Source organism: Vicia villosa, linkage group LG1 (genome assembly GCF_029867415.1).
Source record: "Vicia villosa cultivar HV-30 ecotype Madison, WI linkage group LG1, Vvil1.0, whole genome shotgun sequence".
NCBI classification, from domain to species: Eukaryota; Viridiplantae; Streptophyta; class Magnoliopsida; order Fabales; family Fabaceae; genus Vicia; species Vicia villosa.
The window spans coordinates 45711684-45733185 of NC_081180.1; the positions used below are offsets into that span (position 1 = coordinate 45711684).

At 35.4% G+C, this 21502-nt stretch overlaps 3 protein-coding genes across 3 annotated transcripts; all 3 read left to right on the forward strand.

The window, feature by feature from the left end:
- Positions 1 to 926: 926 nt before the first annotated feature.
- LOC131636421 (probable inactive poly [ADP-ribose] polymerase SRO2) lies at positions 927 to 4044 on the forward strand. Its single transcript, XM_058907035.1, has 5 exons — positions 927 to 1733; positions 1881 to 2119; positions 2212 to 2354; positions 2452 to 2547; positions 3668 to 4044. Exons 1-5 carry the CDS (start codon positions 1297 to 1299, stop codon positions 3719 to 3721), a joined length of 969 nt encoding a protein of 322 aa, XP_058763018.1. The 5' UTR covers positions 927 to 1296; the 3' UTR covers positions 3722 to 4044.
- A 13014-nt stretch (positions 4045 to 17058) lies between these two features.
- On the forward strand, positions 17059 to 18505 carry LOC131605322 (uncharacterized). The gene has a single exon (XM_058877697.1). The coding sequence runs from the start codon at positions 17276 to 17278 to the stop codon at positions 17900 to 17902; it is 627 nt and encodes a 208-aa protein (XP_058733680.1). The 5' UTR covers positions 17059 to 17275; the 3' UTR covers positions 17903 to 18505.
- A 1818-nt stretch (positions 18506 to 20323) lies between these two features.
- LOC131625997 (uncharacterized) lies at positions 20324 to 21202 on the forward strand. The gene is made up of 2 exons (XM_058896844.1): positions 20324 to 20392; positions 20744 to 21202. The coding sequence occupies exons 1-2, from the start codon at positions 20324 to 20326 to the stop codon at positions 21200 to 21202; spliced, it is 528 nt and encodes a 175-aa protein (XP_058752827.1).
- Positions 21203 to 21502: the final 300 nt, after the last annotated feature.

Here is a 21502-nt window from a genome sequence, read left to right on the forward strand (position 1 = left end):
CTAATAATATGAAAAGGAAAAAAAATAAAGTAAATTTTATTGTGAGAATGGATAGAAACATTAAGTTTCATTCACTTTTGCTCTAAGCGCCAAGTGTGTCCATCTAATTCGGAACAGTTTTTTGTTGACAAATTATTATAGTAAAAGTGTGTTTTTTTTCTTCTAGATTTAACTTTGATTTTTCTGGGTTTAGTATGAATGTTCATGAATGTGACAATGAAGATAACGAAGGAGAAAAGGAAAGAAGATGAAGTTATATATAAAAAATATCATGTGTTGACAAGTCATTATTACATTTAGTGGACTATCAATTTTTAACCGTGAGATATTTGTTAAAAAGATCAAGAGGTTGAAATTAAAAAAATTATAAACTTTATGGTGGACACTCAATAATATTGTCTTACCTAAGACATTTAAAATTAAAAGTTGGCGGAATGGATTAAGTTGGTTAACAGAATAGTTTTTGAGAAACTAAAATGTAACGTTTATTAAATAAGAGACAAAAATAAAAATTTAAATTAAGTTAAGGGAGCGCAGAACTAATTAAGCCTTAATTATACTAAAAGAAACTTAATGCATTGATGAGTAGATTTTGCTTGTCCATTAAGTATCATATCTATGCATCACACTATATTTTCCGAAGTCTACATTTGATGACCCTCAAATAAAGGCCCTTACAGTTACATAACATACTTTCAACATGATCTAAAATAACATGCCATTAATTAAATAAACCAAAATAAAATACCTTGTGTCGACATTTAAATAAAAATAACAATAAAACAAAATAAAAGCTGGCAGCACCACCAGTGTTGCACAAGTAACAAGTCAGTTGCAAATTTTGACCTTTGCCTTAGTCACCAAGAAAGCACACGTAATGCAACACGATTGGACAAAATCGTAATTTCACAACCAAAATCGTGGTCCTCTTATTCAAATTCCGTAATAACGAACCTATCTACTCCACCGCCTCTCTCAAAGTCGTCGTACTTCTTCTTTCCTCATGGCGGTTTCCGTTCCCTTTAAAAACAAAACGCCACCTTCTCTCAACCTCTATTTTCTTTCTTTGTTTTTTCCTCGCACACACTTTCTTGTACCTATTCTCTAATTCTTGTGTGTGTTCGTTTTTTCTTTTTTTCTTTCCCTCCTTTTTCTTTCTCTCCAAGTTTATTTTACTGTTATTAAAAAATATAAACAATGAACTCATATCAATTATCTTTTCATTATCAATAATTCCTTTTAGTTTTTAGGTTACATAACATAATCCTTTTTAACTTTTTAATTTCGATTATATTCATGGAGCGACCAATTCGATATTTACCAGAGAGATCACCGCACGATTGCGCCGGCGATGACGAATCGGCGGTTTCCGATTGCGAGAGTGTTGCTTCCGGCGGCCACGTTTCGGAGAGGCATGTTCGGAAAACGGATGGTGATGATATGAACCTACTTCGGACTAGATTCGTTTGCGGGTTGAGCACGCAAGGATTGAAAGCCGATGTGGTGTCGATTCAGAGGAATCCTTGTTCATCTATAATGGCACAGGCGAGAATTCAATCGTTTCAGATCTTCGCACGTGCGGTGGCGAAACTGCGCGGCGGAAATGCGAACGTGAAGCATGTTTGGTATGGGGCTTCTAGTAGGGAAGAGATTGGGGATATTATTCAACACGGTTTTGGTCATGCTCATAGTCAGGGTTTGCGTTTTTCTCCCATTGATTTGCCTCTTGAAAGGTACGCGCCAATTTTATATTATTATTATTTATTTAGTTTAATTAATTGAATTAACTGTAGTTAATGATTGATTATTCACTTTAATCGATGTAGATTTTGATACGTGATTGAATGAGTATTGTTGTTTTGACTTTTCTGTTTTTATAGTGTGAAAAGTTCTGTTGTTGATAAAGACGGTTTGAGGCACTTGTTGCTGTGTCGTGTGATTCTTGGAAAGATGGAGGTTGTGCCAGCGGGTTCTGAACAATGCCGACCGAGTTCTGAAGAGTATGATTCTGGGGTGGATAGTTTTTCATCTCCCAAAGAGTACATTGTTTGGAGTAACATGATCAACACGCATGTGTTGCCTGAATATGTTTTGAGTTTCAAACTTGCTTCCAACAGAGGTTTTTCTTTTATGCTTGTCCTTATTGTTATTGGTTTTTTTGATTTTGTGATTAGGGATGATGGTTGAGATTTTGTGTGTTTGATTTTGTAGGACATGAGAGGGTTGGAGTTGGTGGGCATTCTATGAGACCGTCTTCGCCTTGGATGCCATTCTCGGTCCTAATTTCCGAGCTTTCCAAGATGTTGCGTCCGTCTGATATTGTTTTCATTGTCAAGCTTCACAAAGAGTATAGAGTAAGTGTGCTTTTCATTTGCTTCTGGAGTTTGAGACCGAGTCACTAGTTTCTCTTTTTTTTGCTGAATTATGTTTTGGGTTCCTTCTCTTTTACAGGAAAAGAAGATTTCGCGACATGAATTGACACAAAAGGTTAGACTAATTGTGGGAGACAAGTTGCTGCTTTCTGTTATCAAATCTTTCAGAGCAAAGGTACTTCTAATCAGTGTAATCAAATATCTGTAATCTCAGCGTTATGGCGGATATACATGGCAGTTTTTGGACTTGCCGCAATGGTAAATATCAGCCGAAATTACGGGAATTTCCGTCAATGGCGCTTGCAATGGCGGGATTTTGGCTAAAATTGCGGCAATTTCCGTCAATGGCGTTTGCAATGGCGGGATTTTGGCTTTCCGCCGGGAACTGCCATTCGCCACACCACTGTTTTTAATATCTTTTTTGGGTATTTTGAATTTTAAGTTTATATATGTGTTCTTGACACTTATATGAAGTTTAAAAACTTCAGACATAGTGGCTACTCTTTTAGTGCAACTTATATTCTTTCACTAAGTATGTTGTTAGTGGTTCTGCTAGTTGATTTTAATGTGGTGGAAATCACATGCCATTGATACTGATCGAGTTTTGATACATAAACCCCCTTGGACCCTCCTCTTGAAAAGAAATTAGATTACATTTTTAACATTATAATGAACTTGGAGTGAGAATAGGGGTTGACTTGCACAATGAGAGATGTTGTTAGAGGCTCTGCTATTTGATTTTAATATGGTGGAAAATGAAAATCACATGCCATTGGTACTGAACGAGTTTTGACCCATAAATCCCCTCCTCTTGAAGAGAAATTAGAATACATTTTTAACATTATAATGAACTTGGAGTGAGAATAGGGGTTGACTTGCACAATGCTAGATGTTGTTAGTGGCTCTGCTAGTTGATTTCAATATGGTGGAATTATGGAAATCGCATGCCATTGGTACTGAACGAGTTTTGATACATAAGCCCCTTCCTCTTGAAAAGATATATGAGGTTGATTCAAAATTTGAAACCATAACAGAATAACAGATTAGGTTTAGTCCATTTGATTCTGGTGTCTCGTTTATATGCTTGAACAATTGTGGTAAAGGGGGTTTAGTCAAAGAGTGAGCTAGCCTGTGTCTTTAAATTCTGGAGTAACATGGTAGGAAACTATATGTATGCCAAAAAGAAAATCTTAGACTGCCTCCTGACAGAATCAGCTGTATTTTTATGTTAAGTTACAGGTGGGCATGTATTATGTGGCTTCTAATTTAACTTGATAAATTTGTCTGTCTTTCAGAAAATGCCTGCAAGCTTTAAGCAAACCGGACAGCCAGCAGCGTGGATGGAATAATTGTCCATACATACAATAGATATTAAAGAAAGCAAATAGAATACTGGAGTTGACACAATACTCGTACTAACCGACCTCACATTGAGGATGAAAACACAAGCATGAGAAACAGGGTGACATTTGTTTTTTGTTTTTGTTTGGGTGGTATACGCGGTTGTTTTTAATGTTAATTGTACTATAGTAGAAGGAATTGATTTCCCTTTCTAGTTCGTTACAATTACTAGTTGGAATAATGTACTAGCGAATTGGCTTTTACCATGGACATATTGAGCAACTCCAAGTTGCATTCTTCAAAAATTTAAATGTAATTTCTGTTTCACTTACTTTCTTCTACTTTGTTTCTGTTTTTTCTTTCAAAAATGCGTTAGTAGCCAAATAATAAAGGTGCACACAAAAATGAATAGGCATATCTGTATATAGATAGGAAAGGATTAGAGTTGTGGTTGAGGGCAACAGCTAAACTCTATGTGACTTTGTGTTCAAGTCTTGTGACTTTGTATTCAAGTCTTGTCAAAGGGATCTATTTTCTCTAATATGATTGAGCATTGTTTTTAAGTGTTCTGGTTTGGTTCTATTACATCAGAGTATCAGAGATTCATAGCTCACTCATCTAGGGGAGCCTTTCTCAGTTGGGGCGAGGAAGGAAGCTCGATGTGAAGCTCAGTTGGCATTTTAGTGGAAGTTGAGTTGCAAATTTTGATGGAAGCACGTTTTATTAGGAGTCATCAAGAGCAAGACCCAAAAGGGTTATTGATTCGTCAGAGTTGAATGATAGGGAGTAAGTTGGGGTATTCTGTCTGGTTTTAATAGTAAGGTTTGCTGCCTTGGTTTCCAGTGTTATGATGAGGCAGCTTGTTTTGGCAAGTTGATACTGTCATTTATAGAAAATAGCCTGAGATTGAAGCTCAAGGGATTGAATGAATGTATGAGGATTAGGATAAAACAATATTAGGATATATGTGGCCTGGGCAGTTGGTCAGGTCAGGGGACAGAACATACATGGAATCTACAAAGTTTTGTTCCTGGTTTTGGTTCAATCAAACAATCACGATTTTATATATAAGCCTGTGATTTGATCAGCCGTCTGGCTGAAAATTTGCGCAAATTTTATGAAGCTCCAAAGCTTGTGTCACTGCGGTTTGTTATAAATCTAAATATGTTAAGTCAATTACTCCCCTAATTGATTTGGATGGAGGCGCAATGCGCGCTGTTATTATTTGTACCATGTAATTGTCGTAGGATTCATCTCTCTCTATACACAGTGTAAGTTATGTTTTTGTAGAGACTACCCACCAAAAGAATTAACAAAAATAAAAACAACTTTCCCTCGATTTATCACCTAAGTTGGCATTTGCCCACATAACAAACATTAGAGCTCTTTAATAGCCCCCAACTTATAATCAATCAAGCTTTAGAAATTTATCAATCATCATTTGTATGAGAAGTTGCCTTGTTCTTAAGGCAAACATAAGGACAATTGATTGCAAGTTGCTTCTGCTCAAATTACTTCTTTGTTGTATACAGTTCTTGAATTTCATTATAAGATAATATGAGCTTGTACTTCTGTAAGTATATAGGAATTACACTTGTACTTCTTTAAGTATAATAGGAAATATTCTGTGATGAGATGTTCAAAAGAGTATTATCGTTAAGAAGATCAGTTCAAACTCCACTGTGTATTATTATAGGGAATTTTTCATTGCATCCTTTCACTTTGTCCTAGACTCTTGGCGAAAAGTAAAAAATATTTTTTTATTTTTGGAGATACATCTTCGAGCGCACCATTTCTTAATTTTAACAAAAGGTTAATTCAGAGATGCATCTGCGAAAGTATATTTCGGAGATGTATCTCGAAAAATGACCTGATACTATAAATCGAACAAAAATAAAAAACATGACAGTATAATCGAATTAAAAACGAAACAAACACCAACACCAACTTGACATTAAATTAAAACACTCAACATTACTTAGATAGTCATTAAAATAAATTCAGCATTACCTATTGTTATAACTGGGACGTTCCAACATAATGATTATATCCTAGATGGATCTTTGAATTTTCGCATCCACTTCAATCAAACCCTTTGACTCATAACGGAGAAAAATACTCCTCATAGCCTTATATTCTCATCCGTCTTCAGTTCAAAGTTGGTCAAATGTATCTTTTCTTCACTGTCAAACAAGGTGACCGATACTCGAACTTGTCAATTCTACGATTTTCTCGAAAGCGCAAGTGAGTATTCAGTTTGGATATCAGATATGTGAGGGATGTTTCCTAGGTGATCCTAAAGGAAAGTGGTGACTTTTCACCATTAAAATACACAAATGCAAGGTGGTAATATGAACTTATTCTCTAGTTTTTGTATGTTGTATATAAAAAATGGGTTGAGAGACACCTTATTTGTACATGTATTGAGTTACTTTGTACCTTAGAAACCTTATCAAGTCATCACGTTATTTTTCAGATATGTACCTCTGAATAAAATTTTTTTTATTACAAAAAAGGTAACTTTGAAGATGAATATTTAAAAATGTCACTGATTGTCTTTTTTAAATAATTCGGATATGTGTATCCGAAAATATACTTGAATCGGAAACAAACCAGAAATTTAGTATACAAGCACATACAGTGTAAATCATAAGCAAACCAAAAAATTTAATTAAGAATAAGACCATCATTATCGAGGTTATATATTACTTATGTATTAAATCGTATCAAGATTATATCGTTGACGATAATACATTCAAAAAGTGTATCGATTACTATCTAAAATGCATCAAAAGATCCAATATCTCATAAATTTACAATTGGTTCCACATTCGACTTTTTCTGATTTGATTCTCTTTCAAGCTCGTTTAATTTGGTGAACTCTTCCATCCTCTCCAGAAAATGATTCGACCAAGTTTCCATCTCATTTGTTGAATGTGTCTTCCACTCCAACGATGTAGCTGATATTAGACACACAATTCTTCAAGGACACGTGGAAGCGTGTAGAGCAAAATTTGCATGAATTGGAAACATGACCGATTTTTCTTAGTCGACTGTTGTAGACGGTTATTTTAAGATTTATATATAAACAACATTTATTTTCAGTTAGGTGGTCCGCATTTGTTACATTGTTATAGAAACTCAGTGCCCGTGTCAAGAAAAAAGTGATTTTTGGAGAATGTATGTATGTGTTTCATTTTATAAATTCCAAGCAATTTACTTTCATTTTTATATAAAAATTTCCCTCCAAGCCTCTTTTAAAGTTGTTTCACTTCTTTACTTTGTATTTTTCTTATAAATTCTTTGCTTAGTTCAAAGTTACAACAATTGTTAACATCCCAAGATACCATTTTGTTCTGGCTTTATAGTGCCAACTGATAATAGGACATATCCATACGAAATGCTGTTATCAGCCATGAAAGGCCTTCAAAAAATGCGTTGAGCTATACAGATAACGTGATGGAAATTACGCCACATTTTTCCCATCATGCTTCGACGTTAACCATGAAAGTTTTGGGTCGAATGCTACCGCCTTTTGGAGGGACAAGTTATATCCACCAAATGATACCATCGTTGAATACGACGTCTATGATGTCTATCAGGCAACAGACGGATGAAATTAACCACGAAATGGTGAATGCTTTAACACAACAAATAGGAACAATTTTCAACCCCTTGATCAATAATACTAACCGGAGTTATGAAATTCTCGCAAACTAGATGGGTAGAATATCCGACTTCTTTGGCACCTCACAACCTCAAGCGAGGCCAACTCCCCAAATTTCAAATGTTAGGCCTTTTGAAACCCCTAATAATGGGGGAATCCCTGGAAATCAGAGGCAAATACCAAATAGGGATGACGAAGAGTATATAGGTCAAAATAACCCAAGGATAATAGTAGTAGATAGAAATCAGGATGCTAATCAAATTCGTAGGAATTCCCAACAAAATAATTACGGGAGCCACCACAATATAGCAAACATAGTCGAATAGATTTTAGTTCAAAACGATTTGAACATAGGTTTCCATAGACCCAATTTCATATCTCCGCTATCGAAATATGTTTGAAAGACAAAATTACCTAAGGGTTGGAAATTACCAAAGTTTACCAAGTTCGCCGGCGACACAAATGAGTCTACAGTCAAACACGTCGCTACGTACCAGACTGAGGCTGCGACATAGACAATAATGAGAGTCTGAAGATGAAATATTTTCCCATTCTCTAACAAAGAATGTTTTTACTCGGTTTAATACACTCTGTGCACACTTGGAGTCAGTTGGAAATAATTTATCATGAATAGTTTTACATGGGACATTCAAATATAAGCCTAAAGGAGTTGGCAAGTGTGAGGCGAAAGGTTCCTGAGTCAATTGATGACTATCTAAATAGGTTTAGACTTCTTAAGACGAGATGTATTACAGAAGTCCTTGAGTATGAGTTGGTCGAAATGGCTGTAGGAGGTCTAAATTATTCCATTAGGAAGAAGCTAGACACAAAATATCTCAGGGACATGGCACAATTGGTAGACAGAGTTCGTCAAGTTGAACGTCTAAAGACTGAGAAAGACAGGACACATAAAAATCATAAGAAAGAGACAGTTGCATACGTGGAAAATGACGAGTACTCGTCTGAATTTGATGACATGGTCAAAGAGAGTGAGGTTAATGTGGCTGAACTTAGGCCAAGACCTCCTTATGTTTGCAAATTGCTTAAGCCATCGAACGAGAAGAATCCCATAGAACCTAAAAAAATGATATATTCTCCACAAAAACATATACCTTTGACATAACGAAATATGACAATTTTTTTATTTGTTAGTAACTGATGGGCATATCATAGTGCCTCCGAGCCTGAAGAATCCCCCATTAGAGAAAAAGAAAAAAAGAGGGTTTTGCAAATACCATAATTTTCTTGGTCATAAAACTTCTCAATGTGTACTTTTCAGGGATCTGATGCAAAAAGCTTTGAAAGAGGGAAGACTCTTGTTTGGCGAGAAGCCAAAATCAATGATGCAAGTTGACATTGATCCACTGCATGTTGAAGAAGCAAATTACGCCAAACCTTTTGAGGTGCTTATGGTCGAGGCTACTGAGTGTCACGATATGAAGGTCAAAAAAGCTGAAGAAACTCCCACAGATACCAAAGAAGGAATGCAACCGACTTACCCTCAAGTTGACGAAGGTTTGATTGATTTCCTTGGAAGATGCATGTTGAATGATTCTAAGACTAGGATGATCCCAAGGTGCAGTGCAGTGTACCTTCTTGTTGTTGGCCCAACTGCACTCTTAGCTGCACCCAATCTAGTTTTAGATCCTGGTGGTAGAAATGGTGTTGACGTCCTCCTAATAGTTAACTTCGTTTCCCTTCCATGAGTTGATTGTTGAAATGTTTGAGTAGCTGGTTGAGATGCTCTCTTATTAGTTATCTTCTTTTCCCTACAGTGAGTTAATTCATGAAAAGCTTATTTAGTTGACTGTTAAGAAGCTGGTTAAATAGTTGGTTGTTGAGATGCTTGTTTAGTAGGTTATTGAGATGTTGTTTGTTGAGTTGCTTGTTGAGTAGGTTATTGAGACATTGTTTACTTGGATGCTTGTTGAGATGGTTGACTAGCTGGTGTCATCTTACAAGTAAGTTTGTTGTGAACTCGGTTCTTGCACCTACTGCACTTGACAATGAAACCGATTCTTCTCATTTTATGAATAGAGCCATCAATCTCTCCTTGCTCTAGATTCTTCCTCTTCTTTGGTCTTCAAGGTGGTTGCACGTCTGGATACTCTGTCCTAACCCATAAATTTGACCCATTTATAGGATAAATCACATGTTTATAGACTGACATGTAACTTGTTTTCCTGTAATACTCAGGGATATAGTCACCAACCTTATGGTTCTTACTCTTCATAACTGAAAGTGCATGAACACAAGGAAGGCCTGTTAGTTCTCATATTCTACAAGAGCATACATATTCCTTCAAATTTAATGCAAACTTATCTGTTGTATTTTCAAGATGCCTCACTTTAAAGATGTGCTCATCTGACATCCTACAGCAGAAAACTTTAGGTCAACATATGGTAATCACATAAAACTTATATGACAGACACAATTTTCATTGTATACTTACCTGACAAGCCATAAATTGGCGTAGTTGTTGGTTTTTTCAATATTCCTTCTGATATCGGGTAACACATTACCATCTGCCAAGCTTTGGAATCTCATCCTATTTGTTGCCCATATTTCCATCATGTAGGTCATGGTTTTCAGTGGCTTGACCCTTGACTCAAGAATGAAGTACTTCTCTAATTTGTAATTGGACATGTCTTTTTGCAACTTGAAAATGGGGGTACTTCTTTTTTATAACTCCACTGTTATCATCACTCTCACATCCACTTTATAGGTCTTCACTCTCATTATCACCCTGTCATACCCCAAAATTTGCCCATCATATTTCAAGATATTTTGACTCACATGACTTTCAACTGCTCAAGACTGTACGAGAATTGGGCACACTTACTTGTCTCCTAAACAACAAGCCTCCAACTAGGGTTTTCTCTCTCTTTAGGTAAAATCAGGTTCTGAAACCTCAAATGGACTTCATGACCTCTCATATGCTTCAAAGTATCCTCGTGCCAATTTTCAAGCGCTGATTCATAAGATTGCTCATTCAACTGCTCAAATGGTTAACAATCGACCAATTTGACCTAAAAGTCAACTATGGCCAAATCACAGTCAAAACTCCTGATTTTTGGTCAACATCAACATTTTGGGGTTGCATTCATCATTTGATCAAGGGTTGATCACGATTCATCAAGGAAAGCTCAGAAATCATCAAAACTTGAAGCTGCTAAATTAGGGTTTCTAAGAGAAAGTCAACCCAACTTTGAATGACCATATCTCTCTCATACTTTATCAGAAATTCCCCAACAAAAGCTTATTCCCAAGGAAATTAAATTCTCTACAACTTTGATGTTAGAACCAAAGTCAAGAAATGCACCATTTGAGAGATATGAGCTAATACATTACAGGTCCTTCTAGAAGTTTGCAAAAAGCTGTTTTTTTGTCAAGAGCTATATCATCAAGATAAAATCTCCAAATGGAAAAAAGGTTCCAAAGTGGCTTGTAGAGAACATCTTGGGCTTTCCAAAAAAGTATTAGACCATCTCCATATGATAAAAATTGAGTGAGTTATGATTGGTGCAAGTTGGGAAAAATTCAAGAAAGGCATAAAACCCTAATTGATGAAATTGAAGATTTTGAGTAATGGGCTTATATGTATGGATTTGAACGTGACAAGGAGCTCATAAAAGGCCCATAAAACCATTTGCATCTATCTTATGATTTTTATTTCTTTTATTTCGAATTTATGCCTTTAAATTCAAATAAAACCAAATAAAATCATGATTAAATGATGAAAGATTGTGAGATTGATTTTCTATTTTTTATTTGATCTAAAATCATCTTAAGGACCCACAAAATAATCTCATAACATATTATGATTTTTATTTCTTTATTTTTGAACTTATTCACATAAAATTCAAAATTAAATCAAATAAAATCATCTAAAAGTATGTGATTAATTTTTTGTGATCCAAATGGATTCATGAGGATAATAGAACATGGAAAATAGACACAAAATAATGGGAAGCTCAAAATAGTAAGATTGGGTGCAAATTGAATTAAATATTTTCTAATCTTTTCTCTTACCAATCACATGACTTCTTGCCCAAGTTTATAACCCTATAAATAGCACAATATCCCTCAACCTCAAGGACGAAAAAAATATAGGAGCAAGGGTTAGGAATTAAAGAGTGCAAAGTTGTCAAGGAAAGTAAAAATCGTGTGGCCAATTCAAGAAAGTTTCAGAGCAAGCCATTCCTCCCAATCCATTCCTAAGGTAATAAAGGGTAAGAGCACGCTTATAGTTGGTATTCATGTTGCTTGGAATGCATGTCTCATGTTTAACATATTCATTTATATTTTGAAAATTTCGTATTGCATTTTCCCATGCGTTTTAATGTAGTTTGTTTATGTGTATGAGCTCCTGGGGACATTTCGAGGAGGTTTGGATCATTGGAATCAAGCTTTGACGTAAGGAGTGAGAATCACCATAGTTAGGGCATGGAAGCGTGAGGCTTTCGTGTTGGTACATCTAGGCCCTTTCGATCCAAATGAACACCACCATCATGTTCGTAGCATGTCATTTAGTAGACCTGGGTACTTTTCTTGCCTTGTTAACGTTGATCTTGCAGGATTCACGAGGTTGATATTGAAGATGGTGAATTCGCAGCAAAAGTCGCAGGAAAAGGCACAACAATTTCCGCAGAAAATTCTGCAAGGAAAAATGTTGAAGACGATGCCAATGTGGCTGATCGTTGACCACGTTTGCCCCTCTCTATTGGCTGATCAACTTCCCAAATTTCTTTCTCCACGCGTTCCATGTTTCTTTTGGTTGGTCAAAATTTCAACCATCTCTCGCCGTCTCCCATTGTTATCGCCTGAATCCTGGGGCCCACGTTGACTGGTTTGAAATAATTCAAATTAAAGCTTTGTTTCTCTATTTATTAAATGATGATTGTTTTGTTATCAGCAAAAAAGCGCGTGGACCAGATGGCTGGGGCGATTATTCTTGGCTTGCAAGACCTGGGTTCAAACCCTATCTCTTGCATTTTGTTTTATTTTATTTTTTGACATATTGTTTGTTCTTGTTTTCCCAATCATCCAGCGTATCAGGCCTATGATGCACCTTCAAGTCCCAGCCATTGGATCTCCACTGAGTCCAAATCAGAAAGACCTGGCGCTGCTCCACCATGGACTATCATGGTGTTGTTCCACAGGATCCCAACAACCTCCTTGTTTGTTCTTTCTAATTTCTTTTCTATTTTTTTAGTTTTTTCTTTTTACTAATTAAACTTTGAACTTATTTTCTTAACCAACCAAAAATCACTAAAAATATTTTAAGTTTAGGTTTAGATTTTTTTTAGATTAGTTTATTTATTTATTTATTATTTATTTAATTTGATTAATTAGGTTAGTTTTTATTAATTAATTTAGTTAATTAAAATTAATTAGAACTAGGAAATATTTAGGTTAATTTTAATTTAATTACAATATTAATTAATTAGTTTAATTAGGTTAAATTAATTAGGTAATTAGGATTTAAACGAATTTTTATTTCTAGATATATTTAACTAATAATCATTAGAATTAGGTTTTAATTAATTTCAAATTTAAAATTTCTTCGTTAATTTCAAATTTCTCTCGATTCTCTTCTCATCTCAAACTCCGTTGATTGACGCATGCTTGCTTAGTTATCGTTTTTTATTTTGTTATTTATTTATTTAAATTCTAGAAATTGTGTATAGGTCGCAATAAGTTTTCTTGTAATAGTAATTAGGTTTATATTTCTGCCTTTTATTTTATGCCTTTCCCCCGGTTTTTGGTTTGTAATTCCCCCTCCCCGAAGCCCTGTAATAGCGTAGGAACTTTTAATTTCTGCCTTTATTTTATATTAACTGCGTGGTTAGTAAAGTATGGAGCGATAACCTCTAATTGAATTTAGCTCGCCTAATACAAGATAAAAATATCTGAATTGAATTCACATGATTGTTTCACACACACACACACACACACACACCTTTAAGGTAATTCCTCTTATGTCGCCTTCTCGATTAAAAAGTCCCTTCGAGCGTAGGGATACCTTACCTTGCTGCATATGAATTCATTCATCATAAAAAGATCATAGTCCCTTCGAGTTGCCTACAGTAAAAAATGATCTTGTCCCTCGATGTTGCCTTCGATTAAATGATGATCGTCCCTTCGAATGCTAAGGTATCCTTACTAGTTGCCTACAAATGACTATTCCATCCTTTCCTAAAGACTTCCTGCCCTTTTTATGGTATGGGTAGACTTATGGAAAATGATGACCCTCGATGACCCGATCACATCCAATGAAAAGACTTCCCACTAACTAATGGTGTGGATAGCCCCTTTCAAATGAAAGACTTAAAGAACAAGAAAGACAAACTTAGGGTAGGTAGCTCTTAACTGCTTACTCAACATTCAAATCAAAATCAAAATACTTTTCACACCTCTATTCAAAACGATTTCCAAAAGGCTACACTTATTTACAAGTTAAAGTCCTTATTCAAAAAAATCTTTTTTCTAAACACACACGATACTTTCAAATATTTCAAACAAACAAAGTGAACTAAGAAATTAAGAGCCCATGGATGACCATGGATACAAATGGTGCTTACACCTTCCCTTTGTATAACTGTTAGGGATGAATTTATGGTATTTTCATGGGTTATTATAACTAAGTTATGCTCTAAACTTAAGCAAACTGTGATAGTTTCATGGGTTTTTAGTGAGAATTGGAATGCATATGTATAGTTCATGTTGTGAAGAAAATCGAATCACTTTGGGTACTATTGATGCAGGTTTGGAGCTGAAAAGCAGCCTTACAAGAGCATGAAGAGGAAAGAAAGCTGGAAGAATCAAAATAAAAGCAAAAAGGAGAATTTCTAGCAAGGTCGCGTCGCGAGGGATGCAAGCGCGCCGCGCCAAACCCACTGTTTTGGGTCACGCCGCGGGACTCCGTGCCACGCCGCGGAGACGGCGTATCCAGCCCAACTCTTATAAATAGAAGCCCTAGCTGCCGATTAGGTGTGTGATTTTTGGTGAACAAAATTAAGAGAGAAATCTGATCCTAAAGCACAGAGCAACCATTGAAGAAAGATTTTACATCAGTTGAAGAGATTTTATTAATCATGATGAATTCCTCAATCAACCCTTGTGTGTTCTTCATGTCTATGGAGAGCTAATTCTCTTTTGTTGAGTTTAAGGTAGTAGTTAACCTATGATTATGCAATACCATTGATTAATTCCCTTGAACAATTGTTTGAGTTTATTGTCAATAAGAAACCTTGTTTTTATGTTAAATCATTGTTGAATCTTTGATCGATAGAAAAGGTTTAAACTTTTGTCCTAGGTTACTATATTGATTCAGTCATAATTTGCAGAGATGGAATTGTGAATGAGTTTTCATAATTATCATAGTCTATTACTCTTATCGATATTGAGATTCTGGAGATCGAATCTCATACTGGTAGAAGTTCATCTAATTTGATCTGCAGACATGGGATCAAGTTTGAGGATAAGTGAAGGTAATAATTCGAATGATGGTTCACTTATGATTTAACTAATAAATTGCATAGGAATAGGTTGATGAACCCTAAAGCTCAACATATCTCTTTCATTGTTAACCAATTTTCAGCATTCTAGTTTTAATAATTGTTTAGATTTAATAGCATATTTAAAATAATAAAACAAACTCAACTATTTTTACTCACTTAAAATAATCTGCTATAGAACGGCAGTGATATTAAACCAATCCCCGTGGATACGATATATATAGAAAATATTTACCCATAAATACTTTCAACAATAACCTACCCCGAACTCAAAATCTTCCAAAGGTCTTTCCTGTTCTTTTATATCTTTCCTAATTGGATAAAATAAAAGTCGGTGGCGACTCTTGCTATCCGCATATTATCAAAAGTCAGTTCTCCCACCGTATTACACACCCCTTTAAATTATTCCTTGTCTTCTTCCCACTTTTCTTACCCTTTTTTGCTTTTTCCCTCTTGATCATATTCGTGTTCATAGTCAATTAGATTTTCATGTTCATCCGCCTCAATTTCATCATACTCATCAAAATCATCATTAAAAGCTATCTCCAAAGCACTATCATAATTAAAGTTCTCATCCTCAGTTTCATCAGAACTAACATCATCATGCACCTCTCCACCCCATTCACATAAACAAGATTTGCTTCAGCTTCCTTCATCTCAACTTCATTCAAGTCCCCACCTTTCAACTTCTCACCAATTACTTCTTCACCCTCATCTATAATGTCATCATGATCTACTTTTGTGTCATTAAGGAAACCATCATAATACTCAAGCTGAGATAAAGGGTGTTGAATATAGATATCAACACCTAGATGCATCCTATAAAGATCAGCAATCTCTAAGGCACATTTGTCATCAGCCAACACATTCATCCAAAATGTGGGATCTCTGTAATATATTATCTCTATTTCACTAAACGCTAACTCCTTCAAACAACCTAATAACTCAAAATAATTCCTTGAGAAAGTTATTTCGATTCAAATAGACTACTCACAATCTGTACGAGTTAACCCAAACATGTAGCAAATTATTTTAAAGCTTGATTAAGAAAATTCATATAAGGCTTAAATAGTCTTTTGGTCCCTGTAAGCTGACGTGTTTTTTAGTTTTCGTCCCTGTATCTTATTTTTTTTAATGATCCTTGAATGTTAAAATCCTTTTGGTTTTAGTCCCTAAAGTTAAAATTCGTAGGAAAATCTGCAGATTTCTTGCGAATTTTCCTTTGAGTTTTCCTATGGATTTTAATTTTAGAGACTAAAACCAAAAGGATTTTAACATTCAGGGATCATTATCAAGAAAAATAAGATACAAGGACGAAAATAAAAAACACGCCAATTTACATAGATCAAAATACTATTTAAGCCTTCATATAAAATTCAAATTTTAGTTTTGTATCGATAAGCTCATTTTAATAACTCTAACTTTAAGGACACAAATTAAAAATTTAATTATCAGACTTCTATTTTATAAGAGTATTGCTATTCTTACACCATTTATTACACCAAATACTTACACCAAACACTGTTCACCGTATTTGGTTAATGCAGTGTAAAAACTTGGTTAATGCAGTATTGAAGTTGGTTAATGCAACATCCAGGTATTAAAAATAATTTTTAGCAGTCATCAAACTTGGTTAATGCTGTGTAAAAACTTGGTTAATTCAGTAATAAAGTTGGTTAATGCAACATTCAGATATTAAAAATAATTTTTAGCAGTCATCAAACTTGGTTAATGGAGTGTAAAAATTTGGTTAATGCAGTAATGAAGTTGGTTAATGCACGTTCAGGTATTAAAAATAAATGTCCGTACATGAATAGTATTCGTCCGTACATGAATAGTATCCGTCCGTACATGAACAGTGTCGTCCGTACATGAACAGTACCGTCCGTACATACGGTGTAGGTGTAAGAATTGGTGTAAGAATAACATTATTGATTTTATAAACCGTGTATTAAATTTTTAAAAAATTTGAACTTTATTTTTCTCAAAATAAATATTTATCTTTTAGTATTTTTGTTTTTAAAACATAAGTTAATATGAGTATGACCTTTAGACTTACTTAAACTAACATTTAGACAGTCTCTTCATTATCAAATAGTTGTTATCCTTAAATCTAAAATATACTTAAAATTTAAACCGTTGATTCTCCCGTAATCTCCATTATCACGCTCTCTCTGTCCTTTTGTAATGGGCAGATCATTGGTTTCAATATTCCAAATTCCACACTAAAAAACCGTACATCTTTTTAACATCGGAAAAACAAATCATAATACCACACCACCCATTCCAATCCCTCTTATAAATACCACACCCTAGAATCTTCCAATACCTTATTTTTTACTCTCTTCACTTTCTCCTTCTTCTGAAACCGAACCATGAAAATGGAAACAGAGCCTCTTCATCACCAATTTTCATCCCCAAGTTTCAGCAGTTACTCTTCCGACTCTTTGGCTCAAACAGCCACCAGAGTCATCCACACCGACGACTCTTCCCAACAAAACCACAATATCAACACTGTCAACGATGATTTCGAATTCGACTTCACTTTCCTTTCCACTGACTCTGTTTCCTCTGTCCCCGCCGACGACATTTTCCACAACGGTCAGATCACACCGACATATCCACTCTTCGACCAATCTTTGCTCAACGGCGTCGTTTCACGTTCTCATGATCTCCCTGAAACTGCACCTCGCCGTCGTCGTTTACCCCTGAAGAAACTAATGGAAGACGAAGGCGAAGGAAAAGAGCTTGACGGTGTGGCAGCGGGGACGTACTGCGTGTGGACCCCACCTTGCAAAAAGAGCAGCTCCACCGGGTCGGAGGCGAAGCGGTGGAAGTTCCGGGATTTGTTACTCAGGAGCCATAGCGATGGGAAGAAGGACTCGCTTTTGTTTTTTACATCAGGCGGTAAGAAGAACTCCGCCGTTCATGATGTCGCCGGCGCGGCCAAGGACGGGTTCCGATCGAAGAGGAAGTTAGGAATTAGTTGGATTATTCAGTAGTGAACTGTGTGGGTATTGCAAATTAATTTTTGGTAAAAAAAAAGGATTAAACGTAAATCACAAGTTATTACTCCTACCTTTTTATTTTGGAATACACATTATTATCCTTAATTGAATTCTGGTGTTTTTCTTATGGTGTAATTAACGTTTAAATTTATCTTTAATTTGGTTATTGATGGATAGAATAATATAATTGTTGTATGTGTCATGGGATTAGTTAAGATTTGGGATATCTTTTTCTTGGTTAGAGCTAAAGTGTGGTTATATTACATGGGTGCCTTTTTGTTTAGGTTTAATTTTGTGGCTAATATGTTTGTTGATAAAGTTGGAATTGAATTTTGAAATTTGGAAGTAGTAAGTGAAAAGAGGATGATAACATGTTGCGCCTGCATGGTATCGTAATACAATGACGGAGATAAGTTGGCAAGGAATGTTCCGAATAAAAATGGTGTGGGTCTCACGCGGTATTGACTTGGTTGAGACTTGAGACGGTGATGTTTATGAATTACTTAAATAATGGTTTAAAGCAAGTTGTTCTAGACTTGAAGCATGGATTGAATTAGATTAGAGTACAAATATGTAATTTGGCTTCTCTTGAATTTGAAAGATAAGAGTGGATTTGAGTTTTGTTTTGCCTAAAAAAGAGTTGAGTTTAGCTTTATTAATTACATTGGAGGGTGGGTCATATCCAAAAGCAAGGAAACAAGTCACATCATTTATCTGAGATTATATACTTGAGTAAGTTGAGTTGAATAAACCGTCCTAGGAATATAAAATATATATGTACATAATACATTGATCAGTTAATTCCAAACCATTTAGCATCTGTAATAATCGTGACAGCTGCGAAGAGAAGCTGTTGAATGAATGAAGGAGGCATATATTTGCAAGTGGCATTGTAGTAATATGGAGCGAATCTTCAATTAATCTCAATGGCAGACAATATCGCTGGCCATATGGCATAGCGAGTTTTCAGCATGCATAAATATGAGATTCCAATTCCACATATCTCCCTCATGGGTGTGAATAAAATAGACAACTTTTCATCTTTAAAATGTCTCTTAAAATAAGAGGTACTATATCTCTAGACGCAACGATTCTTTATGTTAAGTAAAGATAAATTTAGAGATATATCTGCGAAAGAAATTATAATATATGTTCGAAGATATATTTTTGAATTAATTTTTTTTTTAAATTTAAAAAATATTTTGGAGATGTATTTCCGAATTAGGTGAACATGTTTAAAAATTCGTCTCAGATTCTTCCTCTTCTCCTTCATTTTTTAGAAGAAGAAATTTTTCTCTCTACCTATTTTCTGTTTCCACTCAAGGTCAAGTTTAGAAGAAACATCAAATCATTTTCTTGTATCTTGTCATTCTTAACTTCCTCTAACTATTGCATTCAACACTTTACACCCTCATCAACACATTTTTGAGTAAGTTTCTCATTTATCTTATTTTGAGCTTTGATTAATGTATTAGCTCAAATATGTTAGTTTTAATGCATTAGATAGCATTAGTATTTGAAATAGATTATGTGTATGATTTGTTTCTATGATTTGGGTGAATTTGAATGACTTTTGGATGGTTAAGGCAGTGGCAGAAATGTTTCTGCTAGAGTTGTCAAAATGGGCCACCCGGCCCATTTAGGGCCGGCCCCGATGGGTCTGGGCTTTTTAGGGCTGAGCCAAAAAAACCTATTGTAATATGGGCCTCAAAATTACTACCCGAGCCCGACCCTATATGGGCTTCGGGCTACCCGGCCTTAAATGGGTTTTTTAATAAAAAAATTAAAATAAAAAATCCATAATATTTATTATAAATAAAATAAAAAATTATATTATTTTGAACATAATATATTTTTAAGTATTATATTATTATCTTTTGTAAATACTATAATGTGTTTATAAATACAATACATGTTTAAATTGTAGAAAATAATACTCAAATATTTAATATAAGAGAAATTAATAGAATACGAGGAAATAATGTTGATTATATTAATGTATAATATTTGGAAGAGAAAGATTGAATATAATAGAAACAAAATTTAGTGAAGTGAGAAAAATCAATGTTTTATTTTGGAGTAACACAATATAAGAATTAATATAATTTTTTAAAATTTATAGTTATGCGGGCCTAATGGGCTACCCATGACCGGCTAGCCCTAATGGGCCGCGGGCTTTTTAAGGCTGGGCTAAAAAAGGCCTTAAAAATATGGGCTCTAATTTAAAGGCCCAAGCCCTATGATTTTTCGGACCGGGCAGGCCAGCCCATATGGGCTAGCCCATTTTGACAGCTCTAGTTTCTGCCATGGAAACTAAAAAAATGAAGTGTGTTATTTCTGGTGTTTGGAGATATATCTCCAAACTCGTTCCTTCCTAATTAACTAACATCGTTTGTTATGTTTTTATCAAGGATAATGGATGAAAACAACGAAAGGATGAGACTCGACCGCCCCACCCTAACCGCGTCTGCTCGCCGCGAGAGGGTTCATCAGCATGAGCAGACTATAGTTGTCCCCATGCCTTACGAAAAGGAGGAATCAACCTTTAGGAGTTGACTATCACGGGGTTCGGGATCCCGGAGTCATGTGCACCATGATGAGGATGTCCCAGTTGCACAACACGTCTCCCCAATTGCATAACAGGTCTTAGTTATTGAGGAGGTTCACTTACATACCCTTTTCAGAAGGGCCCACTGACACTTCATTACTCATATACTTTGTAGATCATGTGGCTCCGCATATCTGGGACGAAGAGGTATATTTTTTAAGGGTTCTATTTTTTATATTTTAACCAAATTCAACTAGACTCAAATTGTTATATTTTATTTTCAACAGGAACGAGAGTGTCTAAAATCTGTGAACCATGCCAGAAAAACTCACAGTCTTTTTCAGCCACAAGATAAGTGGTTCCAAAGTGTACTCTGGAACTCCGGTCTTGCAGGTCTTTGTGCTTCCGGGTACAACATCATCAGTCATGGCATGCAGGCTGCATTTGCTGAGAGATATCATAGCGAAACGTCATCTTTCCTCCTGCTCATTGGTGAGATGACAGTTACATTAAATTTTGTAGCTTGCTTCCTACACCCTCCCTTCAGAGGAAGGTTTCTTGATCACTCTAAGATTACCAAGGCTGATGTAGTGGAGATAATGGTCGTTTATTTGGGAGGTGACCTTGAGGAAGCCTTTCAGCAGTGTAAGAACACAAGGGGTGCACATGCCAAGTTTTCTTTGTTGGAAAAGTTTTATAACAAAAACTTTGAGATAGCCGAAAACCAGGACACCGATGATCTTTAGGTTGGCTACGACATGGAGTGTGCACTGAGGTGCTTCTTCCTATTCTTGGTTGGCACGTCCATGTTTCTGGACAAAAGTGTAACCTACGTGGATGTGGCTTACCTTAAGTATTTCATTGACTTGGTCTCCATTCACGAGTAGAACTGGGGAGCCGCATGCTTGGTATACATGTACCCCAAGCTAAACAAAGGTTTGAAAGTGAATACAGTGACAAGGGGCCAGAAAAGACCATGAAGCTTGTGGCAGAAACACTTTTGTCACAATAATAAACATAGTCTCAAGAAGTTATGGAATTAATGT